This window comes from Phoxinus phoxinus (genome assembly GCF_949152265.1).
Source record: "Phoxinus phoxinus genome assembly, chromosome: 7".
Classification (NCBI taxonomy): domain Eukaryota; kingdom Metazoa; phylum Chordata; class Actinopteri; order Cypriniformes; family Leuciscidae; genus Phoxinus; species Phoxinus phoxinus.
In genome coordinates this window covers 32,317,157-32,343,964 of record NC_136882.1, presented here as the reverse complement: position 1 = coordinate 32,343,964, position 26,808 = coordinate 32,317,157, and the positions used below count along the sequence as shown (strand labels likewise).

Below are 26,808 nucleotides of genomic sequence, written 5' to 3'. Positions count from 1 at the left end.
AGGTATTATTTACTTAAAATGTATAAATATGAAATGTTATTATTTCTGAAGTTAATCAACTGTTAGCCAGTCCAAGCTTTTCTCTAAAAAGAATGTGATTTTCATGATCACATGCAAAATTAAGTCAAATTCCAGTTTTAAAATAAAGATATATAAATCTAATCAGATAAAAGTGTAACATCAGTTAATAGACTAAATCAAACTGGAGAAGGAACAATAATAGTATTGATGCATTTAACACTAATTTGTAACATAAAATCAGCATTCATTATCAAAGCTATTTATTTAGTTTTATAACATGGTAAATAATCTGTTAGCATAACTTGTGACTCCTTTTTGGTCACATTAGCCTTCTTGAAAGTCTAATATATCTATTAGTAAAGTATAATTCTAGCCTATAAGTAATGCAAGTCGCTCACTGCATTACTCATATTGGATGGTGGGAGTTAAGTTACCTTGAAAGTGTTTTCAAAGCAAAATAGCACTTCATTCATGTTGAGCATAATGAATGTAAAATGCCTGCTAAAATATTAAAAGTAATTCACAGATTCTTCAGTAAGCATTTTAAATACCACATGGATACAGCCAAACAGTTAGACTAACAGCTAAAGTAATATACTGCTGATTAACGTCTATTGTGCAATGTCACATGGTTAAAAATGCTAGAACACGGATTAATTAAATATCACACAGTAGAATTAAAAGCGATTAAATATTATATATTTCAGTTGAAAGCCTGTAACGTTATCTTCCATGCTGTTTATATGACAGGCTGCTATATTTTCTTGCTATAACTTATTGACATCAGCTAATTTATATTTAAAAATATCAGACCATTTTAAATGTGTCCTACATTTACCCAAATTAGTTTAAAGTTAAAATACCTTTAAAAAAAAACGTGTGTTTTTGTTGTTGTTGTTGTAATATTCTGTTAAACCTGTCATGTTGGCGTTATTTGGGAGTAACGTTAGCAGTGACGCGCGAATCAAACATTATCCGTTGCAAGTGAACCACATTTGTAGGATATGAAATATTTTCTTCTACCTTATGAAGTTTTTATGAATGTTTTCGAAGATGTTTCGAAGTTGGTATCATATCCTTCTAGTGACAGAATTTGCGCCAAATTACGTTTGTTTGATTGGACGTAACGGACTTTGACGTAATTTCATACGTTCATTCAAATTGAATCGACTCTTCATACTCGGTTCAAATGTAGTGCTCAAGTCTGATTCATTAATGTGAATCAATTTGTTCTTGACTGTAAATGAACAGATTAAACAAACACACATTTGAGATCTAGAAAGGCTTGTTTGGCTCTTCTTTTGTAACAGAATATTAAGTCAAATTATGCTGTTAATCACTGTTTTCGACTTGGTTATATAAATTATTGTGGATTCTTGCAATTGTAAGCAAGAATCTGATTCACCCTGGTTAGATCTGTTCAGAGCCATAGAGAGAGATCTCGACTCTCATTGTTTTGTGCCAGACCATTTTAACTTTATTGTGCGCCTGTAGATGTCGCTGTTTTATCACAATCTCTAGAGTTGGATGGATTATAGACAGTGTATAAAAGATTATTGCAAGAGCTCGCCGGTCAAAAAGCTAAAATGCTACTCTGTATAGTCAGAAAAAAAAGTTAATGTTAAGAAATTGTATTTAATATTAAAAATGCATTATTAATCCAGCAGTAATTTAACCCAAGAAGATAACTAGCATATTAAACGACAATAGAGTATATTTTGATTAATTAAAAAACCAAACATCATCAACATATGCTTGATCCTAGGCATAACAACTTCTCATTGGCAGAGACGGGAAAACTTCAAATCTAAAACACAATATCAGCAATTAAAAATGAAATAGGGTGTCACTGTTGCTAATGACATCAGTGGAAATGAAGGCAGTCCCACGAGCACGCGCACATCGCAGGCAGGTGAGAGATTGACGTCAGGTCGGAGGAAAAACGGCTGTGTAGAATAAACCTGCTCCTCTGCTCTACTACGGGATACATCGCTGTTTAAAGATTGTTCATAGAAAGTCAGGAAAAATCCAGGATGGTGATAAAATGATGGTTGGACGGGGAGAGCAGTCTGATGAAGAGATCGTCCTCCTTCAACGCCAGACGGTGAAATAATAACAGAAACTTCCTCACAACAACTGGGTAAGTGAGCTTGTATATAGCCATACCCGTCAATCAGTTGTGTTTGTAAAGGCATACATTTACGGATTGTGTATTGTACATTGTTAAAATAAAGCGGTGTGTTACTGTTAACGTTTCAGACAGGGACTACACCCTTTGAAGTTAATTGTGATACTGTAGCCTATATGATATTTATGTTTTAGGATGATGACTGCGCCTAATTTTTTCACAACAATGATCTCCAACTTATACCTAAGAATGTAGTTTCACTAACACGTATGATATTCAACATATGTTCACAAGATAGTAGTGTTTAATGATCCTAATGTTCTTTATTATTGATAATCAAGGGCAATTACTGAATTTATTCTGTTTGAGGTCAATCTATGACAAAAAACTCATTAAGGTGTGTTACATTCTTATTCAACTTAATAATGTGGGGGGTGGGGAATAGTAGCCTTCTAATTGGCCTAGTAATTAGTTTTCCTTCCTTGCTTCGTTTGACATTATTAATGCACAAAAGTAAGCAATATTGTACTTTAATATTAGGCTAAACATTGAAATGTTATAATGTTACTATAATAAACCAAATAAACAGCATGCAAATTATTAGCATGTGCATATAGAACTATTTAAGCCAATCACATGACCCATAAATGCAACATAACAATGTAAAATACAATTTATTATCATATGCACAAACACCACGGTTTTGACCACACAATGAAATCCTTATTTTACAAGTCTCCCTTACACAAAAAATATACAATATAAACAAACAGTGAAAAAAGTGCAAATGTGCACAGTTATGACAATATGCACAATTATGATGATGAATTAGGACAATGCTGAATGGCAGATGGCATATCTGTCTCAAGCTCTCTGTGATCGTAAACTATGATTTGAAAGGCAGCAGACAAGGAAACAAAATCATGCTTTTAAAGGCCCTCCAAAAATGTATCCCTGGCAAAAACATCTACTATAATACTGGGAAATATTTACAAATAACATTTTGCTAGCAAAAATGTATATCAGATTCAGAATGCACTGGATCTTTTCAGTGTCGGTGAATGGAGAAAGATGCTTTTTGGCTCTTCTTCAAGGTAATGACATCTACCAGCAAAATGACCTATGCTCATCAGCCCAACCTTGACCAAATGGTTGCGACCCACCATTTGAGAATCACTAGTTAAAGCTACAACATGAAGACCTTATCCACAATGTCCTTAACAAAGGTTTATGTTTATCACACAGAAATGGCGAGTGATCGGGTGGCCATCCTTACAGATGATGAGGAGGACCAGAAGAGGAAATATGTCCTGTCTGAACCCTTTAACACTCTGTCCCTGGGGCAGGTGGCAAACACTACACCATGCAGTCAAACGGCACCGCCTGCCCCCTCAGAAACACTTCAGACATCACAGAGTATGGACTGCACTGAAAGGTGCTGTGTGCGAATAGACAACCATCTCTTGATCTCCAAGGTCTTCTACTTCTTCTTTTACTCCGCATATGGCTCTTTACACCCCCTCCTTGCAGTATACTACAAGCAACTGGGAATGACACCCACCCAAAGTGGCCTGCTGGTTGGGATCCGTTATTTCATAGAGTTCTGCAGTGCACCATTCTGGGGCGTAATGGCGGACCGCTTCAAGAAAGGGAAGCCGGTGTTGCTGTTTTCTGTACTCTGCTGGGTGGTCTTTAACTGCGGTATTGGCTTTGTTAAGCCCGCAGCTATGAGCTGTGTCGGTAAGGACCCTACTGTTGCACCGCCAACCAATTTTACGAACTATACACAAGCTGGTAACCGTACTAGACAGCGAAGATACTTGACCGAGGATACGTACTCCGCTCCTTCACTTTCTCAGCAAATATTAGCAGCATACGGATCTCACTCTAGATATATTCGAAGTACGGATGTAAATACTACAAGCACTCCCTCTGAAAACCCCACTGCGAATGCTGGCAGCATTAGTGTGTTATCGAACTCGACCACGGCGCTACCCCGTACCTCAACAGTCACTTCAAAATCTACCTCGACGATTGAAACGCAAGCAACCACTGCCAAACTCAAAGAGTATTTAATAGTTTTCAATAAGGAACAAGTAGATACTATATTTCTCCTGATCCTCTTGGTCATTATTATTGGCGAGTTCTTCAGTGCCCCAGCTGTGACCATTGTGGACACTATCACTCTTCAGTACTTGGGCCAACATAGGGACCGTTATGGACTTCAGAGGATGTGGGGATCTCTGGGATGGGGTATCGCTATGCTGTCAGTGGGCATTTGGATCGACCACACACACATCACAATCTTCATCCAGGGCTCGGGTTGTGTTCTACCCGACTATAAGAATTACCAAATTGCGTTCATAGTTTTTGGGGTGCTGATGAGCTCAGCGCTGGTTGTGGCCACGCAGTTCCACTTTGACAACAGTGTTTATAGGTCAGATGAGGATGTGGAAATACCTCAAGTCGTTCAGGAGGTCTCGTCTCCAGAGTCCAGTTCAGATGACTCGCCAGTGTGCCCTGAAAGCAACCCACAACCTTTTCCCTTCAAAGATCTCTTCCGGATCATTTGTGCCGTCCGCTACAGTACGGTTCTCTTTGTGGCCTGGTTCATGGGCTTTGGTTATGGTTTCGTGTTCACCTTCCTCTACTGGCATCTGGAAGACCTTAAGGGCACCACTACACTCTTCGGCATCTGCTCGGTGCTCAGCCACATATCTGAGCTGGGTGCCTATTTCATCAGCCACAAACTCATTGAGCTCATTGGACACATCAGGTGAGAACCTACTTGTGTAAAATATAGGCTATGGAATTCATTTTAAGCTTAATAGCGGCATTTGTATTGTAAGTTAATCTACTGCTCAGAAGACCTTTTTGATTTGTTTAAAAGCAGGCTTCTAGCCAAACTAGAATTACCACTTGTACATCCAGTCAGTCTCTAATCTCAGTGCTAGCGGTCAGACAAGGTTGCTCCTGTATTTTGGGGCATTCACTTGCAGCAATTTGTTGAAATCGTAAGTCATTCAGTTTCAGTGAGAGTAGACATTTGAGCAATTTAGCAGACAATTGAGCACACTTTGACTTTTATGCAAATGAGCACCGGCCACTAATGGAAGTGCAGACAACATTCTGCTACCTGATAGAGTTGGAAACTAAGGTTATAAGACAGCCGGTTTACCCAGAAAGCATTTTTATGTTCCACTCAGCTGTTAATGTTTTTTCTATGTGAACGTGCACTAGACAGACGTCTTTTATGTCGTTGTGTCTTGCTACTTTTAGCCACATTTAAGTCTTTACTATGTTCTTTATTTTATTCTGTTTAACTCTATTTTTTTTTCTAGGTGTAATTTTAGTACTTCAAATTATGGGACGTTTTGTGTTTTACTAAACTTGAATTTTTTTTTTGTCTTTCTTTAAACAATCTATTTTGCATTTGATATGCCATAACAGTCTTCTGATGTTCACAAGTTAAAGACCCATATGTGCTCAGGGATTCGTGTTGAGCAAATCTTTGTATGGGCAGAGGCAACAATTTATTTTAGCATGGTGGGTTTAGTTTATGTATTTTGGATCTGTGCCAAAGTACTGCCTTTGTGCAATGGTTACTGGTAGCTCAATATTTTATGAGAACACAACCAAGCACATCTGGTCAAAAGTGATGCAAATGCCTTACCTTGTTTTTCACACGTAAAGACTGGTATATTTGTCCCATAGAGGTGTACATTAGACACACATGAGAAGTCCAAAGGTTGTTTAAATGTGTCTTAGTAATTATTGTTGACTTTGGCTAAGCTCTAAAATGGGCACTGCCTAGCTTGGGCACACAATGTAGGCTACATCCAAGATGCAGACATTTTCCAGGATGTTTACCATGCATTTTGGGGCACTGGTAAACAGGCACATGGAAAGGTCTGCTCACATCCTCTATCTGCGTTGTGGTATTTCTCATGTGTGTGGCATTTCCAAGAGCACCGGTTCTTTAGAGTGAACAAGATGAATCGCCTTAAGAGATGGCTGAAGAAGTTGTACTGGTGGCTCAGTCTTTGCATTATTAATGGTGTTGTTAACTGGTAGCATTTGGCAGCATCTCTGCCAGACGTTTTGCAATACAGAAATTATCAGACGGTTTCAGTGACCACCTCCCAGTTTATGGAGATGTTATATTGGTCAACAACAGATGTTTTGTGGAAAGCTAATTATTTAGTGCCAAATCAACAAGGTTATTGTTTCTCTCTAGCCTTTTTTGATACGATGGTGTGCGTGATTTCTTTTCTTTCTTTCTTTCTTTCTTTCTTTCTTTCTTTCTTTCTTTCTTTCTTTCTTTCTTTCCAATCAAGTTTAGTGGAAATCCTGCCCTGCAGCTAATTCTAAAGATTTCATTGGTCGCGTCAATCACTGTACTGATTGCCTACACCAAACACTGATCCCTAAACCTACCCGTCACTGTAAACTTGACCAATAAAATTAGCTGCAGGGCAGGATTTCCACTGAACTGGTTTGGGGAGGGGGGCGGGGTTGAATGGAGAACATTTGTTAGCCTACATTTTGTGTCTGAAGCACATGTAGCAAACTAGATGTGTAACAGAACTGTAGCTACAAAATTTTAAATGATTTCTGGCTTACTTCTATTGACTATTTCAACTTGATTGTAAAATGTCATGAAATCTAAAGTACGGGACCTGAGGCGGTGAAACTTGCAGTACTACTTCTACTATGACTTATAAATATAAAGTCATCATAGCAGAAGCAGTACTGCAAGTACAGTAAGCCCTGTCTGTGAAACCAGTCAAATATCTCTCACATAACTTTTTATATATCTCAATGTCACTTTATATCTTACAATTTGGAATTGGACTCTACTATGTGTCTTTATATTTTACAATGTGATTGATTTCATATCTCACAATTGTGACTTTCCCCTGGGTTCACAGACAAGGCTTAAGCCTTGTCCCAGACTAAGGCTATGCTTACACGGAAACGATCTGAAGAGAAAACGCAAAAGTGGCGTTGCGTTATCACTTTTTATTCTTCGTTTAGACGAGCATTATGGGGGGGGAAATCTGCGTGCATATGGTAACGCAAAAGTGTGTGAAATTCGATGTAATGTGCACTCTAGGTGGCAATGTGAAGCACTGAAAGTGAATGAGACGCTGACACAGTATTTCATGTTTAATACGGTAAAGCTGCTGCTTTAACCCTCGGTGCTCTTCCCGTGTCGCTCAAAAATGACAGAATTTTTTATTTTTCAATGAAATTAATGCTATATTTTAGTTTGTACTGTACTTATTGTACTTATTTTAGTACTGGCGCATGCCTGTGACGTAAACGCATACGTGACGCCTTCACTGTCTAGCAGACTTTTGCGTTTTACCCTTTAGATAGGAACGTGATGGTGGAGCGTTTTTAAGATTTCCACTCTGGAGGGTGGTTTCACTTTTTTGCGTTTTTAAGCCCCAAAAACGCTGTCGCCGTGTAAACGAAAGGCACATCCGATAAAATATTTTTACGTTTTCACCCGCGAGCGTTCTCGCGTAAACAGGGCCTAAAATGCATGTTTGAGCTGTTTTAAGTGAAATCAACTTGCTTTTTTTATGTAAGTGCTATTGTTTTGTCTCAAGATGCACACCAGTATTTTCTAATGCACTTTTATAAGCTACTTAAATGCCCTAATTGAACTAAGGTCTAATCCTGGCTTAATCTAAGCCCTGTCTGTGAAACTAGGCCTATAACTTTTTATACAATATATTTATTTATTTTAAATAATTATTTTTAAAAAATGCTACATTTTTACTTTTTTATAGATAAATTAGTAAAATTAGTTTTGTGTTTTTAAAAAAAAGTCTCAAATCCAGAAAAGCTAATCTTCATATGGAGGCAAAGATGTTTTGTTCATCCATGTGTTTAGTCTCTGTAGCCTTTGTTAAGTGGCCTATTTTCAGTCATGCCTGCGGAGAGACGTGTAACTTTATCCTGCCATTAGCCCCATCACACATTGTCTAGGCTTTCCAGCATTGATCCACTGAGCTTGCTTCTTTTGTAGATCAATTCTAAAGCTTTCTAAAGGCATACAGGGTGTGGCAGAGCCAACACAGTGTGCAGACGTTCTGTGTAGTTAGTAGAGTCAACATTTGCATGAATATCTCCCAGAGCTGCTTTTGCATGTAGTTGCATGGAGTAAAAAAGTTAAAAATCTCCTGTTTAAAGGTTTTTGTGTATATTTTTTTAGTTAAAATGCACATAACTATAAGTAAGCCATTTGTAGGTTGATTCAAAATGTGTAAACACTGTGGCGCAGATCATTGCTGTTTTTGAGTTTCCTGATCAGCCCGACAACAGCAATACTGACTCCACCAATGGTGTGAGTTTGAGGCGGGACTATGTATTTGTTAAACCAATGACCAGCTGGGAGAGTGTTTGAGAAACTTGTTTGGAAACAATCATTATTTTAAGTCACGACAGACAGATTATTCCTTCCAAATTGTGACGTACAGTACATCTGAGTTAAACAGATTATTGGAAAAGAAAGATTTAAGATTTAGGGGGGGGGGGGGGGGGGGGGGAATGCGAGCTCTCAGGCGATCGTAAAAAGGGTGGGGTTTAAAGGGATAGTTCACCCATTTCTACTGAACACAAAATAATTTCAGTAACCCAACCATTGACTTTCATAGTGTATATTTTTTTCCATACTATGGAAGTCAATGGGGCCCATCAACTGTTTGGTGACCCATATTCTTCAAAATATCTTCTTTTGTGTTAAGCAAAAGAAAGAAATTTATAAAAGTTTGGAGCAACCTGAGGGTGAGTAAATGATGAATGTTCATTTTTGTGTGAACTATCCCTTTAAGCTGACAAAATTTTAGGAGAAGCTCAACAATACAGTATGTCACCAGTCGTTGCACTGGAAGATCAAGTTATGACATTTTGATTAAAAAGTACTCCCGTATGAATGAATCATATGGATGAATCATTCACAGTAAGATCAATAACATGCGTTTAGAAATTAGATGGTGTATTTTAATGTCATGCTGAGTCTGACAATAAAGCCCCTTTCACACAGAGATTCCGGAAAATACACGGATAAAGTGACCCGGGATTTGACCCGGGTTCGTTTGAAAATGGTTCATTCACACTGCCAGTGATTTGCCGGAATCAGAGAGCGCGTTCACACACAACCCGGGTATGTCCCGGATAGACACGTGACGTTATGATGTGACGTATAAGGTGGCGAACGATCTCAGCTTCGGCGCGGATTGCAAGGAGCTCTCGGGTCTCTGCTTCAGTCCAGTTTGCAGACATCTTTTCGTTCTTTCTTGTATCGATGACGAACACAAACTTTCTTCTAACAGAGTAACAGAGTCGCACGATAACTACGTCATTGCGAAGGCTCGTGCATCATCACTACGACACACCCCTTACGGCATTTGTCCTGGCTTTTGTTCACACAGCGCGCGTTCCGGGTCTGAACACGGCAATGTTACTAGGTCCCCAACCCGGCATCGATCCCGGCATTAAACCCGGGTCGTGTTTGCGTTCACACAGAAGGCGTTCCGGCAATTTGCCGGCAATTTGCCGGCAATTTGCCGGGTTCAAAGTGCTGTGTGAATGGGGCTTTTTTGACACTTGGTGAATCTAGTAAAGCTGAAATGAGATGCTTCATTTTATTTGTATTTTTTTAAAGTTCCAGTCTCATTAGAGTTGTTTTCCAGGAAACATTATTCGAATTAAACTGGTATTAGTTACAGTAACGTTGTTGTTTTTCCTGTTCATACATTAGCACTGGTGAATTCTGGTGTGGTCACACTCCCAGACAGCCCGTCCTTAGGACAGAGTGAGTCATTCATTCTGGTGTCAGAATAGAGACTGACATCACCAGCAAATGCAACACCCAGCCTTAACTACAATAGGCTTTATAAAGCAAAGGGTTTGGCCACCCCCAGAGTGACATTTTCATTGTACACAAAAGCATTGTTTTGTGTGTTCGAAGGAAATATGACATGCTTGTATATTACATAATTGTGTTTCTGTCTCCTGTTCGCGTTCTCTTTTTAGAGTCCTCTATATCGGACTGGCCTGCAACACTGCACGCTATCTGTATATCTCCTACCTGGAGAATGCATGGATAGTTTTACCCATGGAGGTGCTTCAAGGTGAGAAATAAGGTGTTTTTTTATGTGTCGCCCGAGTGGCTGCAGTGGCATTATCAAACAGGAAGCGGAGTTTAGATTGGACGGCTGTGCTCTTGAGTGACCACAGCTGACCTCGAGTTCATCTAAGGACATGATTCAGCTGTTTTTGCAGTATTTCCGACACCTTATTTCACATCAGAAACAATGTTGCAATCACACAGTTACAGTTTGGGAAATAAACACATTGCTGTTTGTTTCAAAGCTGAAAGCAATGTGCTTCTGTTCTGACTGATACAATTTTTTTTTTACATAATTTCTTGGAAGAATAAACTCTTCCTCTTTTTTGTTAAGTGCTTTTTCAGCGCAGTGGTGAGTGGAAAATGTAAGGTCCTTTCTGAAGCAGGTTCTGAAAGCCTGTTTAGCTGCTTTAGCCACTATTATCTTGCAAACATGTTGACTTTTGACGTACTGTACAGGACGGCCCTGTTCCCACCTCACATGGGTGTAACGGACATTTACTTTAAAGGGATAGTTCACCCAAAAATAAAAATTCTTTCATCATTTACTCACCCTCATCGTGTTGTTTGTTACAAAGCTGTATGTTTTTTTTCTTCTTCTGTTGAACACAAAAGAAGATATTTTGAAGAATGTTGGTAACCAGACTTCCATAATATATTTTTTTTCCTACTATGAAAGTCAATGGGGCCCATCAACTGTCTGGTTACCGACATTCTTTAAAATATCTTCTTTTGTGTTCACCCTAAACTTGAGGGTTAGTAAAAGATGACAGACTTTTCATTTTTGGGTGAAATGAACCATCCCTTTAATTGTGGCTGCGCAACATGACATTATAGACCGTATAGTTAGCTTGCTAGCAGTAGACTGCTTATACACATGTAAGTTATGAAGGAACAAAGGAGGAGTATGAAAATACAGTGAGAGCTCAATCCAAGATGGAAAAAAAATAAACAAAATGAAGGACGTTGATGGGTACAACAAGTCAAAGTTCTGTTGTCTACCGTTGCAAACAATTTGCCACCATAATATATAATGCAGCTGATTTTAATTATGCTATATGTAGTTTATTTTACAGCAATCAATTCTCAATTGTGGCAGAATTTCAAGTCATAACTGTTTTATAAAATTAGCTTTACTGGTTTCAGTCTTTATTTATTTTTTATTTTTTTCGCATTTATCAAATGAGTGATCAAATAATCACACATGATGATGAAGTACAGTAAGGTTAATCCATTAGATTATACAAAAATAGGCATTACCATATGATTATTTAATTTATTAACCATTTTTGTTAAATTTACAGTGAAAATAACTAAATTTTATAGTTGGTTCCTGGTTAACTTTTATTGATCACTTGAAGCAGATTACAATCATATTATTTAAAACTAGTGTAGAGCTGCTTTTCATTATTATTTTATTCAAATTGGTTTGGTTTAGCAAGTGCAAATATTGTCTTATTGTTGTGGTCATATTATGTATTACAACGAACTCATGAATAGTGTGTTTTATCTATTCAAGCGGATGCACACGTGTTTATTTCTGGTAATCTGTCGTGCAGGTTTGACACATGCATCAGTGTGGGCGGCATGCATCTCGTATTTGAGCGCTGCTGTCCCGCCAGCCCTGCGCACCTCGGCTCAGGGGATCCTGCAGGGTCTGCACCTGGGACTGGGGAGAGGCTGTGGAGCCATGCTAGGAGGAGTTTTTGTCAACTTTTTCGGTATGACATCAACAAACAAAGACCATGTGGCGTCACAGACATACCATACATGTTCATGCATGCTTTTATGCTATTGTACTTTTAGACACAGTTACAAAGAATCAGACTTGCAGTCAGGATTGCCAGGTGTGCACAACAAAACTATCCCAATCGAAAATAGCCCAATGCAAATTTCTCCCTCGGGGGCCAAATTCTCCGCTGAATTTGTATGTGGGGTGGGGGTGTTTAAGTGGTGTTGGAGCGCCGAAATTGTACATTCCTTGGTGGAAATCAACCCATGGCACCAACTTAACTTAAATGTAGCCCAATTCTTCTGGAAAACCACGGACTTGGCAATACTCTCTGTAGTAAAAGTGAATTTTTGGTTTGGCAAAAACATTGTTTTTTCCAGCACTGGTCAATTTTAGGCTATTTGGCTTTTCATAACGTGTTGTTTCAGACTAGTGGAAAGAAGACATCCAAAATACATTTTAGGATTGTATTTTTTTTGCACTTTATCTATTTGCATCTGTAGATTTCAATTACAATGCATAATTTTAAAGGCTGTTTTCTCAAAATTAGTTTTTAAACCAGTTTAGCAGCTCTTGTATACATCAAATCTATATTCTGAAATTTTTAACAGAAGGGTTTGTTCGTATATAATTTGCCTGATTTTATACAGCAGTTTATTCTTAAAAACATGGTACATACTTAATAAAGATATATATTATAGACATTTGTACCCCACTGAATATAAATAAAATCGATCAAAAAGAAGACGAAAATGTTTAGGTTGTGATTTCCGGTGTGAATAACTGCAATATCTGACAGCATCAGGCTTGTTTCCTCCCAAGCTTCCTTTTTCATCTTGCTAATTTCCTGTTTAGGAGCTGCAGAAACCTTCAGAGGCCTTGGAATGGCCTCTCTGGTCACGTTACTCATCTTCTCTCTGATACAGTGGCTGTTAGGTCAGAATGAGGATAAAAGTATGTTTCTTCCTGCCGTTTTACAACAAAAAGGTTGTTTTGCTGCTGTAAAACCTGCAACTGCTCATTGATACCATCTTTGTGCTCTTTACAGAGGACTCGATGTTGGCTGAGAACATCCCAGTTCCCTCCAGCCCAGTGCCTATCGCCACTATTGACTTGGTGCAGAACCAATCTGCCTCTCAGCCAAATCCCGAATCAAAGACACCTCTTTGGAAAAGCAGGCATCAGGAAGAGCTAGAAGATACCAACAAGCCGGCCTGGGTGGTGTCTGCCTCCCCCTGGGTCGCCATCGCTTTCGCTCTCTGTCAGATCAGAGATATGGCGGCTTTAACAAAGAATAACAACCTCGGTGAAAGTCAAGCCCCGCAGGTAGGACGGCACCCTTTGTGATTTGGGATGTGGACACGAGGAGGTGAAAGTTTCATTCTCGCCGTTTAATAACATTTCTTTCATGACCTTTTCTTGCTAATTTTCTTATTTATATCTGTATTAATTTGTCATCTTGGATTTTTGGTATGTAATTATTGTGAAAACCAATGTGGAGAAATGTAGACATTCAAACTGATGGCAAATTATGTTTGATACCTTTTACTTAATTATTTACTCTTTCTCTTTGCATTTATGCTGTCATTTTCTCAGGTGAAAGGTGAGAAAAAATCTTTGTCTTTGCACTTTGACTTTTTTTACACACTCAAAAAACCCGCATGCAGTCCTGTCAGTCTACTACTGAATTTCCTCTTTCATTCTTTATGTATTATTGGATCATTTATGTGAGTCTTACTAACACCATTGTGCCTGTAACTTAAAAATAAATGTTTTTCTGTTGTCAGTTTTGTTTCATGTCCATTCTTAAAATATGCTTCTTTGCTTCAACTGCTTTTTGTCCAAGTCTCTCTTCTCTGCATGAGAATCTTACATGTCAAAGCTTTATTGTAATGCCTTATGTATTTTTTTAGCAAATCTTCAAAGTCTGGAAATGCTGTTTATTTGTTACGTGGACATCTGTATGTTTTTGTTGCATTTGGCACAATGTAGATAAAAAAAGTGACTTATTTGTCATGTGGCTGTTGAAAAACAAGAGCTAAACTAAGAAGTTAGCTTGTTTACTAAGAAAGTACACAATGTTTATTAGCAGTGACTCATACTGTACCTATTTGAAGTCAAACAAATGCTTGGTTGGTGAGTCTCACGAAACAATATGTCAATAACGTGTCTATCATATTTCACCTCAAAATAATGTTTTGTTTTTTTACTTTAAAACTAGATTCTCAAAAGATATACAATTTAAAATGTGAAGTATTTATCCATCACAATAATAAATCTTTATTTTTTATGAAATAAAAACAGGTATTACAGTATTTTCATCGATTCACTTTAATTTAACCTTAACCATATATATAAAATATTTGAGTATTATTGAAAATGTTAATTATTTTGAAAATACCACAATGTAAAGCATCCTAAATGAAGGATACTAAAATACATTTAACTAAAAATAAATTAACACCCTAGCAAAAAATTGTATTAATATTATTAATCCTAGAGAACTCGGTTTAAAATTGTACCTCACCTCAGTCTATTATTTTGAAATGTTTAACCTTTCCATGCTGTTATTCATCTTATGACGTCCTCCTCTTTTAGGAGGCAAGTGAGCAGACCTCAGCGACGCCACCTGCTGATGAATCCACACCATCGCAACCCAATACATCGAGTCCAGCAGAATATCCCTCCCAAGGACCTGCTCCCTGTGCATTTGTTCCTCAAAACACACATCCTGTCCCTCCTGTGGAAGAACCGCCTCCATCCACAGGGAGAAAAGAACCAGTAGAAAACTCAACTCCTTTGCCAGGACACTCCAAACAGCTGCCCCCAAAAGCACAACCAAAATCAACAATGGACTGAAATTCTTTGGCATATAGCCTTATGATTTAGAGACATACAGTGGTATGGGGTGTAAAAGGTGACAGTTGTCTTTGGACCAAAAATGTTATGTTGACTGACGGGTATTTTAGATTATCAAGGGGTTTGATCGATATGCTTTGTACTGCCAAAATTGATGTCTTGCCTTAACCGCAAAGGGCCTGCAAGTCTTTGTACAGAGTGCTTAAAGGTCAATGCCTATGATGAGATCTGCACATTACTGATTGTTTAATGGTTATAATCCAACAGCAGAGGAACTTCAGCATAATATTCATGGCACTTGATGTTGCAATAGTGAAGCATAGTTGCTTGGCACTCTGTATAAATTATTATTTTGCTAATCGTGCTTCCATATAACTTGTGACCAAATTAAAAAACATCTACTCTGTATAAAATGTCAAAGCCACGCTCTTTTCTGTTAAATATATACAGTAATCCTTAAAACCAAGTGCATAGTTATATGTACCATCTGAAGGTATTGATTTGCCACAGTGTCTGAAACCATCTGCCTCGCAGATTTCTGTATAAGTGACCTCTACTATGAAAAATACATGAAATGTTTACATATGGAGACAATACAATATTCTGGTTGAGAATTTAGCCATGTGTCTTTTTTAATTAAATACAATGGTAATGGTGAAATATTTATAAAAACATACATTCTTCAGATAAAAGTTCAATAATAAGGAAAGAATATGAAATGGCAGTACGTAGATATTTACACCTGTATGCATGGATGCAGACCATCTACTTTGAGTTGATTCCTTTTAAAAGAAAATTACAATTCTACAAAGCTCCTAAATGTGATAGAAAAATATATTTTCAACGTTTTTTGCTACCAGAGAAACATTGAATTCGCTCGTCAAACTAATTTATTACCCCAGCAAAAAAATCTAACCTTTTGCGAGGGAACTTGGGAGAACGCAAAAATAATTTTGAGCGAATGCAGAAACATTGAAATATAATATCTGTATAAATTCTGTGCGATGTATTCATTTTTGTGAGGAAAAAAAAATACCAAAAAGGACCATAAAATTATTCCACATAAACATGAATCTTTTGATGGCATAATTTCGAATTTAAAACCACGCTGGTCTTAAAAAAAAAAGTGTTCTGTGTGAATGACGGGAGACGCATGGCAATGGAACAAAAAATGCGCCTTAAAAAAAGTGTTTTTCTTGAGTGTGTTAAGACCATCAAAAGTTCTGAGCGCAAGGGTAAAACACGTCCATCTAGCACGTTTACATAGAATTTTTTTGGAAAATCCACTAAAAACATTGTGTATTGCTCCATAATGGCCACACAGAATGCATTTACAAATGCGAGCAGTGGAATGGTTAAAAAACGCAAGGTCCCGAGACGTTTTTAAAGTGTCATATGCAACACTGCAAAAAACACGAGACTCAAGGTCAAGCACGTCAATCTAGCTTTCTATTTAGATAGAAATAGTGTGAAAACGCTGAACGGCCCCTGGAATAGCTTTGTATGAGGAATAGATATAAATGTAAGTTGTTATTCAATTAGAATCCATTCTGCTATAGTATGACTACAATATACTATCATATTGACGTCAGAAGACTTAGAATGCACAAGAAATGTAGATACTTTGATGTTGGTTTAGGAGAATTTGGAAAGCATATATTCCTTTTTAATTTAACTATATGATCAAGAGCAACTTGGAGATTCTGCTAAACATCCTCTTTTGTTTTCCACAAAGGAATTAGCATTTTTAGGTGACCTGTTTCTTTAACTAACACTAGAGGGCACTATCTCCTTAAAATTACACAATGCTGTTATACCGTATGTGTGGAGTCATTCTCTTGAGCAGTCGACTGCAATAATGTCCTGATGATTTTATAATATACCTGAGAGCAGCAGTCGCCATCTATTCACGCATGCTATTAACATACAGTATGTACAATACAGTGTTATTCCCAGCTCTGCATCACTTGGGTATGAGAATACAAACTGCTTAAAAAATATAGTAACAGCCCACGCTGCCTAAAAGAGATCATTTAAACAAACAAATGAGAGAGAGCGACTATTTTAAAATCCTCATGGACCTACTAAAGTTCCTTACAGTCATTCCTTCCTAACAATATTGTGCAATTCAAAAAGTCTTTTTAAAATGAACATAAAAATCAGTCTTCCTACGGATTGCGGCACAATTTCAAAAGAAATCCTGGTCTTCTGGATCCATGGGTTCTGGCTGAGGGGCGTAGGTGGCAGGGGGATATGGGCAGACGGCTGGGGCGTATACAGCAGCAGGACTGGGGACATTATTTAGGGTTGCAGGATTGTTTCTCACCAGCTCGTCCTCGCTACTGTCCTCTGCGTCTCCTCTCTGCGACTGGGTGTCGCTGGAGCTGCTGTTAAAGAGCACGTTCTCGTAGTACGCCCCACCAAGCCCGTACTGATTCTCGTGACTCTGGAGCTCCTCTTGAATGATGTGGCTCCCATTGCGCAGAAACTCTGCAAACCTGAAAGAGACGACAACAACTGTTTAGGACTAAAGGGTCATATAGCATTTCATGCAAAATTGCACCACATTTAAAACAATTACACAAATGTTTCACAAAACATGAATTAAACTGAGTAAGGAACTTTGTATTGTGAATGTCAAAAATCCTGTTCACCATTATATGTCCCTTTCAAACATGCTCGTTTTGATGATTAGAGATGTTTAATTACTTTTGCGGTGACCTGAGCCTCAACACGGTGTCCCATGCAGGAAAGCCAGGCTTGTTACAGTGCTCCCGTAGTTCATCCAGGGAGGCTCTGGTGTGGATCTCTCCCTGCTCTCTGTACTCCTCCTCGGTCAGTAGCCTGACAGTGGACCGTTTCTTCCTCCGGAACAAGCTTATGAATGAGCAGAAGAGCCTGAAGGCAGAAGTTCATAAATACAAATATTTAGGATTTTATATCTCACCTGTTCAAAGCTTCATTTCATCTTATGATTAGCTTTCACCTTCTATCCTAGACTTAACCTGACCTCCAAATTAGCATACATTATTGTGCACACAAAGTAAAAAAAAAATATATATATAGATTTCAAATACATATCAAATATACAAAGATGGTAAACAAAAAAAAATGTGAGTATCTGTAAAGAAATAGTGGCATTGCATTTGAAATAACTTTCCTATTTGGCTGGGGACTATAGTCACACTTTAGATTAAGGTCCAATTCTCACTATTAACTAACTATTAACTACGAATTTTGCCTCAATAAACTCCTAATTACTGTTCATTAATAGTTAGTAAGGTAAGGTTTAGGTATTGGGTATGTAGAATATGGTCATGCAGAATAAGGCATTAATATGTGCTTTATAAGTACTAATGAACAGCCAATATAATCGGCAACTCCCGGTAATAATAGTGAGAATTGGACCCAAAACTAAAGTGTTGGAAATACATTTTATTTGTGTGCTTTCCTTACCTGCAAATCCCCACCAGAAGGCTCCAGACCAAGGGCAGAATCTTCAAGCACAGCAGGACAGCAATCAGTACGTAGTAGGCAGGGGGGAATGTGATCCCATAGTAAAGCAACACCATGCCTACTACTTGCATACACAAGGTCATAAAGTTGAGGGTGTGTTTGTTGGTGATGGGGCCATGCTTGTAGCATACAGCGAAGCTAAATAAGCCTGATATGAGCACATATACTGCAGACAAAGAGAAAAAAAGAACATGATAATAAAATCATTTTTAAATGTCTAGCTTGGTATTAATCAACCTTCTTGCGTACGTTTTATGCATGTAAAGTAACATTAAAAATAAAAAGCATGCCCATTCTGAATCGGACAGAAGCAGCTTGCCTGAGCTTGCCAGTCATTCATAAACAGCCCATTAACCAACCGTAATAATACGTACAAAGCACACAATAGATCTATACACGTTGAAACAACTCAACATCACATCTTTTGACATTCATTCATTTTTGGGAAAATTATTCCTTGAAGGCAAGCCTTTACTTGCATCGATAACAGTGGATGTTGTCGTGGTGTATCTGCCTACACTCACTGAACGCAAACATTACGGGCTACTGCTGCAACAAACTGCTGAATGCTCCAGCATACAAACAAAAGAACAATGGTGAAATATAATGTAACAATACTGGTTCTATTAATTTACTAAAGTTACTATTTACTCAGCCTAAAGTGATTCCTAACCTACACTACCATTGGGGTCAGTCAATTTTGTAATGTTTTTTTTTTAAAGAAGCCTTGTATCCCCACCAAATTTATTTGATAAAAAAATAAAGTAAATTTTTTGGGTGAAAACTGTGATATACAGGTGAAACGCGAAAAATTTGAATATCATGCTAAAGGTAATTTATTTCAGTAATTCAACTTAAAATGTGAAACTAATATATTATATAGACTCATTACATGCAAAGTGAGATATTTCAAACCTTTATTTGTTATAATTTTGATGATTATGGCTTATGAAAACCCCATATTCAAAATTAGAATATTATGAAAAGGTTTTCATGGCTGTAAGCCATAATCCTAAAAATTATAACAAATAAAGGCTTGAAATATCTCACTTTGCATGTAATGAGTCTATATAATATATTAGTTTCACCTTTTAAGTTGAATTACTGAAATAACTTTTGCGCGATATTCTAATTTTCCAAGTTTAACCTGTATAATTTCAGTATTCTATGATTAAGAGTTTAAAAGAATAGCATTTGTTTGTAACATTATACATTTCTTTACTGCTACTTTTGATGCATGCCTGCTGAATAAAAGTATTAATTTATATTAATTTAAGTATGGTAGTGTAGTGACTTTTGTGATGATGTAGTAGACTTTTTTTTATTATTAAAAAACAAAAGGTTCTTGAAAACTATCCTTATTTTCTAGATAATGATAGTGGATGTGGACTGGATCTGTTAAGCTCCAAAAAGAACAAAATAAAGCATGATTAAAAAATAGTCTATATGACTATTTCTTTCCAAGTCTTCTCAAACTATACGAAAACTTTAAGTGAAGTTCAAGACATTATATACCAACAATCCCTTCAACTAAAGCTCAAAAATGAATCAGTTAAACCCTAAAATAACAGGGTTTGGGGAAAATGTAGACAAATTGTGTCAATGCGCCAATGATTTATCCATAAATAACAAATTTAGTTCCTCACAAAGTGTTTGCATGGTTTCAAGACATGGACTGTAGTGTACGAATCATTTGGACAATTTGTACGATTTTTCTGGAGCTTGACAAACCCAATACCCATTCACTTTCATTGTATGGAATCATGAAAAAAAAACAAAGTCATGGGTTCGGAACAACAAGATGTTGAGTAAAATGACAAAATGCTAATTTTTGAGTGAACTATTCTTTTCATGTTACAGTACCCTATACCTGTGAAAACAAAGAATAAGGAAAAAATCAGAAAGGAAATAAAAGAGCCAGAAAACAGACACACACTCGGGCTGTAATCCTCCCAGAGCCTTTTTGTTTTAGGCATAGAAATCAATGTTCCAGCAGCACGGCAGCTTCTTTCCCTTAATCTTAATGTGCCTGTAGTTCTCGCATTCAAAAACACTGATGCATTTACATACTGCGAGTGCTTGAAGAGGGAAATTGATTTGGCAGAGAATAGAATCTATTGAGCAGTCAAGAGGCAGTCATTTCAGCATTCAAAATACTTGGCCCTCATATTATAACACTAACGGAGCCAAGATATACGATACAAAAGGTGAATCTCAATCTGCTCTAGACTGTTACTATGTGATTCAGGCATGTGCGCTTCAGCTGATGAAATATTCAGCGAGAGTGTGTAGAAGGATAATCCACTGTCTAAATGACATGTACAGTAATTATTCTATTGTATAAAGAACACGGCAAGAAAATTAAGAGACAACAAGAGGCATTCGACTGACACGCAAAACTGCACAAAAGGTACATTTGAAAGACCATTTATTAACATTAGCGAAGGCTTACTGTCTGATCTAATTGGCTGATGAGATGATTGCAAAGGAAAACAGGGCAAGATGGGTTGTAACAGAGAAAAGGTTGCCTAGTTACCCAGTAATTCTATCCCGTGCTCAGTCACAATGTCATCCCATTCACTTAACAGCCTCTGGATCCCGATGTAGGACAGACTGGAGCCAGCACCCAACAATACCAGGAACAGCCCTCGCTGGGGGGGGGGGAAAGCAGAGCCTTAGTGAATGTGCTTAACCTTCTGACCTATCCCAAACCTGCAAGCTGTCAATCAATCTGTAATTGATTGCACAACCCTGATTCATACATAAAACCTTACAATGATGTACATGCCGGCGGCTGTATGTGTAGAGGAGTGAGTCTCCACCTCCCTTTATCTTTAATCTCATCAGCAGAGACAATGCCAACATTGACAGGCTTAAACTCATACTACTCATCCAACATGTTTGATTGGTGAGGAAACATGTGATAGTGTGTATTATGATCGTGATATTGTGACAGAAGCATTGCACACCTTTGGTATGAAGTTTCGGAGGATAAGTGTCAGGAGGACAAATATGGCGATGAGTCCCAATGAAACTCCGGCTGTGTAGAAAAACAGTGAGCTCCTGGAAACCATGAAGATTGGGACAGATTAATACATTTCAATCAGTCGTTATTTACTCTCCCTTATGTTGATCAAAATCTAAACTATTTTCTTTCTGTTCTTCACCAAAGCTACTGTATGGCTTCAGAAGACTAGAACACACAAGTTGCACTGACCACTTTTATCATGCTTTTACTGTTTTTTGAAGCATGATGGATGTGGCCACTATGAACTACCATTACATGGAAAAGATTTGCATAAAGATTTTTCAAAAAAAATATTTTTTTGGTTCCACAGTGATATCATTTTCATTTCTTTAAATGTTTTTATCTTATTCATGGTTAAGTTACAAAGACAAGCGTTGTGTAATTTATTTTCAAGGTTTGCCAAAAAAAAAACTTGATCAGAATTAAATCTGACGTTCTACTGGAGATTTTCAATAGATGAGAACATCTAAACTAGAGCTAAATTGCCACTTACCTGCATATGTTTCCCGCTCTAAAAAACAGTGCCAACCCACACACAAAAAGCAGAAGGCACAATCCATTTAACCCTGTAATATAAAATAAACCATCATGATTCAGTACCCAAGTACTCAGTATGAGAATAAGGTGTGTGATGCTCACCTTTTTTGGAGACATGTAGTGTGTACACGGTATTGCTTCTAGCCGATTTGGTCATGAAGCAGACATCTTCATCAACCAGAGGAATGTCCAAAGACTTCTCTCTTTGGATAGTGGATGGCCAATAGTGCTCAACAAAGCAGTTAGTAACAGTGAGAAGATTATCCGGATGGTGGCAATTTCGTGTCTCTATCGGGAACACGACAAAGACGTCCTCATCACTGGTCACATTTACCTGTGAACCCATGCGTCTTGTCAGTATTCAATTTAAAGTGAGAGTTAACACACATTTTTTTTGTCATTATTTACTCAACCTCATGTCATTCCAATAAAATGAATTTTAAAAAACACTGCAGGAAGAGTAAATAATAGCACAGCCACAGAAGGATGTAATACATTACCTTGAAGGTGGAACAGATGTCCTTCCATTTGATTACTGTACCAGAGCTGTAACAGAAGCATCGACTCCCAGAATACTCGTGGGCACTGTCTCCTTTCACATGGGTGCAATCTGTCAGAATCGGGAAAGGATCAGAATTACTCCTCTGCTTTAATTTAACGATCCCCGCCATCCATTTTCTTCCTCTCTATGTCTAAAACAGTACAGAAGCGTCCCAGAAAAGAACACAGACTACAAGCTTCTGCCCACAGACTAAATTCATCCTAATCACTGCACTAATGCAACTGCAGAATCCTCACTTTCCAAAAACCTGACATGTTCATGTGTGGTTGCTTCTATCCAGCAGTATTACTTGCTTGTCATTTATAAATGGACATATCAAAATCAAGCACTTACTAAAAAGGATGAAATATATAATTTGTTTACTTGCACCTCACGTGACCACCATCAAAGAACCATGAACATACAAATGTTTTGTAAAATTATTGAAATAATGATAAAAAAAAATTTAGGGGGTGCTTCAAATAAATGTTATTAGGTCAATGGGGTTCAAATCCCTGACTTGACCATGATGAGAAAAATGACCATCATAAGCCCATTTACCATATAGTAGTATAACCACCACTTGTTTGTTTTTTGCAATGTTAAAAAAAGACAGAAAGAAAGAGAAAAAATATTTGGCAATGAATGCATGTTTGTTACTGTTATTTTATTATATATTATTTATAAATATTATTTATTTAGTTCTTCGAATATTCAGTTCTTGAGTTATTTAAGATCATGTGTTGCTACTGTCTGACAGTCAACTGTAAAAGTCGCATCAAAACGTATATTTTGGGAAATCTGCAAAAACACTTTTATATAATCTGGTGATGAAAATATTACAATTAGATTAACAAATCATATTCAAACTATTTTTTTCTTGGTGTTTACAAGCAATATCGTGTATTTGAACATGTGTATTTCATGAGTATCTGTAACTAGCACGACACTGAGTGAGAACAACAGAATTTGTTCCGAATAAACCCTAATATAAAAAATATCAAATATCACCTTCTTAAAGTCAGTATGGAAGCTGCGACAGTCTTTTCTTCACTATTTTGATGTACATCAAGTGTAATGGCTTCTCAAACAAGAAAAAATGTAGGACGGGACTTGATTTGTCAAGTGGTGCTCACTGCAGCGTCAAATGACATCCAGCTCCACCTCTCTGGACGTCTAATGTGGTGGAGCAATAGAGTTGTGAGTAGGGTTAGGGTGTGGTTGGATATTCTAGCTCCACACATTAGGCCCAAATTACATTCGCTAGTCCTCACTGGACGTCTATGGGGGAGCTAGACGTAAGCTTCACCCATTTGCTCTGCAGTGAGCAGCTTCTCGATTTTTGCCTTGTCCAAATACCCACACTTGTGATCTTTGCACTTGACCACTTGTCTACTTGCATGACGTATTTCCTCTATTAGGCCCAAGCGTTCAAGTAGGCGTAAAGACTGCAAGTGTGTGTTTACATAGTATAACTGCGCAGCGCTTCTGTGTTGTACGTCACACACATGACCAGCGTCGGCCAATAGTGAACCTACGTGGTGACGTGCAACCCAGACGCTCTGCACAGATATACTACGTAAACACACTCAGGCCCACGGAGAATATAATGAATAGTGGAATAAAGTCGTTATTTTTGTTTGTTTTCCGCGCACAAAAAGTATTCTTGTCGCTTGATAAACATATGGTTGAGCCACTGTAGTCACTTGGACTATTTTAACGATGTCTTTAAAATAACTTTATGGGCCGGCAAGTTTGAATCCCTTAAGAAGCCTATGGAGGAGTGAGACAGCTCTCAGATTCCATCAAAAATATCTTAATTTGTGTTACGAAGATGAACGAAAGTCTTACGGGGTTGGAACAACATGAGGGTGAGTAATACTGACATAATTTTCATTTTTGGGTGAACTATCCCTTTAAGGGCACTGCACTTTGGCATTTTTAAGACATGGGACAGTCTTGCGCACTTACTTCCTGGTGCTTTCAAGTGGTCAAGACCACAAGTGTGGGTATTTGGACAAGGCATCAGTCCATCTAGTATTGTGGTTTGCTATTGTTGCGATCTCATGTGATGTGAGTGACAGGTTGTCCCGCCCTCGCGCCAGTAAACACGTCATCAGAGAGGATATGTGGGTGGAAGTTAAAAAAAATAAAAACACAAAAAAAAAGAGGGAGGGGAAGTTATTTTGATTAAAGATTACAAGGGCACATAAATTAAAAAAGAAAAAAGATTTGTATGGATAAATAATTTATAACTCATACTGTTATATTTCATAAAAATAAGAATTGTCTAGTTAGATTTCATGGTGCCTTTAGGCAAGATAAGATAAGAACAGGTTAGAAGGACCCAGGTTACAGAGGCATGCAGACAAACCAGTTAATAAACAAACAATTTGATTATTGTTTAAGGGATGCTGAAATATCTTACATAGTAAAAACTTTAAGCAACAGAGCTCACCATTTTGACACACAGCATTTGTGTCCAGCTCACGATATATAAAGAGTGGTTTAGCTGTGTTCTGGGGTTTTATCACATTCAAAATCCAATAAGTTAGTTACAATTACAATGTAATGTTAATAGTTTTGTAACGTTAGTGATGTTCGTGCATGCCGCTGTTTGTTTAGCACGTCTCAAGTTATTTAACATTAGCACGTTACCTGCATATGAATATCCTCTGTTTCCCTCTGCACTTTGCCAGTAAGCACAAAATAGAGTTAAAACGGGTATAAAAGCAGCTAACTTTCCCATGTTTTGTGGAGTGTTGTGTTAAATGGATGGATTTGACAGACACAGCAGGTTAATGATTTAATCCGGTAAGCTAACATGAGCTAAGCTAATGTTTTCGGTTTCAAATTCGGTGGTATTCGTGTAACCCAGACCAGACTAACCGTTTCAGAGTGGATGATAGGTTTATTTACTCATTCATCAAGTATAGGGACTTTAATTTTCTATTTATAAAAGAAACACGTCGTTGTATACACAAAGAGCACATTTCATGTTCTTAATGGATTCTTTTTAATAAATCCATTTGGGAGTTTAGTGTTCGATTAGTCATGTCTTAGTCATGTCAAAGGTTTGAAAGTAAACACCAGTGTTACACTTATGTAGCCTACTATTTTTATTGTATTAAAGTAGCTTAATATAGTTTGACATTTGAGAGAGAGAGAGAGAGAGAGAGAGAGAGAGAGGTGTGTGTGTTTTCAACATTATTTAAATTAACAAATATGTTTTTTTATAAAAAAAATAATAAAAAAAACTCCTCACATTGCATGTTAAATTCAGCAAGTACGGTTATCATTTAATAAATAAACACATTTTAAATGTAAATATTGTAAATATAGCCTATGTTTCTCAGGTCTAATGCATAGAAAAATTGGTGGAAATTTAATTACCGTTACAATCTAGCTAAGAACGTGGAAAACCCACTGTCTATCAGCAATATAAAGCATGCACTCTTAAAATGTCTAGTCCTGCAAATGCAGTTTTGTAGAAAACGCAAAGATAAGCGGTGGGAAGAAAAACGTTAAACCAAAATCTAGAGGAGACCAGATGAAAATGTCATCTCTGTGCAGTCTTCGCCCTTTGAAATGGAAGGGGGATTTTTGTGGTGGGCGTAGACACAGCAGGCGGCTGCTTTCTCATTTCTCTAGGATGCAGAGACAACAGCGGCTTTTCCTGACAGGCACTCCCACGCCAGGCTCAGACCCACTGTCACTTACGCTTGCATGGAGTCAGCAAGCATCTGACTAATGCAGATGCTGTCATTTTGGTTTCTAGGAAGGATTCTAACCTCATTCCCCATGAAAGAGTGCATTTCTTTTCACCATCAACCTTTTAAATTACACATTTTTAAAGTTTTGCTGCATTTTTGCTCCTTGCACTCAACAAGCTCCAATTAGGTTTATCTTCAGTTGCTGTAGCAGACAGTTACAAGGTTATGTCCCACAGGGGAAAGTATAAAGAAAAAAAAGTTGTGTAGAGGAAGGCTTTGTGGTTTTTGTTAAGGTACAGAAAGTCCCGTTTTTGATGCAGAGCAAGGGCCTTAACAGAACTCATCTGGTTTCATGACCATTGCACGACACTGGCTCAGATCAGAATAATAAGAGAAATTTGTAAATAAGATGCAAATTTGGCAATAATTTACATTGATGAAAGATGGAAATTATGTCATTATTTACTCATTCTTGTGTTTTTCAAAGCGTGCATTGGTATATGTTCTATGGAGCACGAAAGGAGATTATTTGAAAAATGTTCATGCCGCTCTTAGTCTTTTGCGTCCAATGACAGTTCAAAGTGGCCATG

The 26,808-nt window shown here is 37.6% G+C and overlaps 2 protein-coding genes across 5 annotated transcripts; one reads left to right on the top strand and one right to left on the bottom strand.

Annotated features, from left to right (window-relative positions):
- Positions 1 to 1,564: 1,564 nt before the first annotated feature.
- On the top strand, positions 1,565 to 15,497 carry mfsd6b (major facilitator superfamily domain containing 6b). 3 transcript variants are annotated; one of them, XM_079619561.1, is made up of 7 exons: positions 1,565 to 2,161; positions 3,395 to 4,925; positions 10,199 to 10,296; positions 11,852 to 12,013; positions 12,880 to 12,978; positions 13,073 to 13,350; positions 14,623 to 15,497. In XM_079619561.1, exons 2-7 carry the CDS (start codon positions 3,397 to 3,399, stop codon positions 14,881 to 14,883), a joined length of 2,427 nt encoding a protein of 808 aa, XP_079475687.1. In that variant the 5' UTR covers positions 1,565 to 2,161; positions 3,395 to 3,396; the 3' UTR covers positions 14,884 to 15,497. The 3 variants fall into 3 exon arrangements, 2 of the variants coding, with proteins under 2 accessions (XP_079475687.1, XP_079475688.1); XM_079619562.1 differs by having other exon boundaries at positions 1,870 to 2,161; positions 13,073 to 13,358; XR_013798440.1 differs by having other exon boundaries at positions 1,879 to 2,161; positions 13,073 to 13,627.
- Positions 15,493 to 25,387, bottom strand: nemp2 (nuclear envelope integral membrane protein 2). 2 transcript variants are annotated; one of them, XM_079619563.1, is made up of 9 exons: positions 25,164 to 25,387; positions 22,465 to 22,574; positions 22,067 to 22,298; positions 21,921 to 21,993; positions 21,369 to 21,462; positions 20,936 to 21,050; positions 18,340 to 18,565; positions 17,593 to 17,781; positions 15,493 to 17,381 (listed from the first exon to the last, which is right to left on the bottom strand). In XM_079619563.1, the coding sequence occupies exons 1-9, from the start codon at positions 25,252 to 25,254 to the stop codon at positions 17,072 to 17,074; spliced, it is 1,440 nt and encodes a 479-aa protein (XP_079475689.1). In that variant the 5' UTR covers positions 25,255 to 25,387; the 3' UTR covers positions 15,493 to 17,071. The 2 variants fall into 2 exon arrangements, with proteins under 2 accessions (XP_079475689.1, XP_079475690.1); XM_079619564.1 differs by having other exon boundaries at positions 15,653 to 17,381; positions 24,477 to 25,365.
- Between the last annotated feature and the right edge of the window lie 1,421 nt (positions 25,388 to 26,808).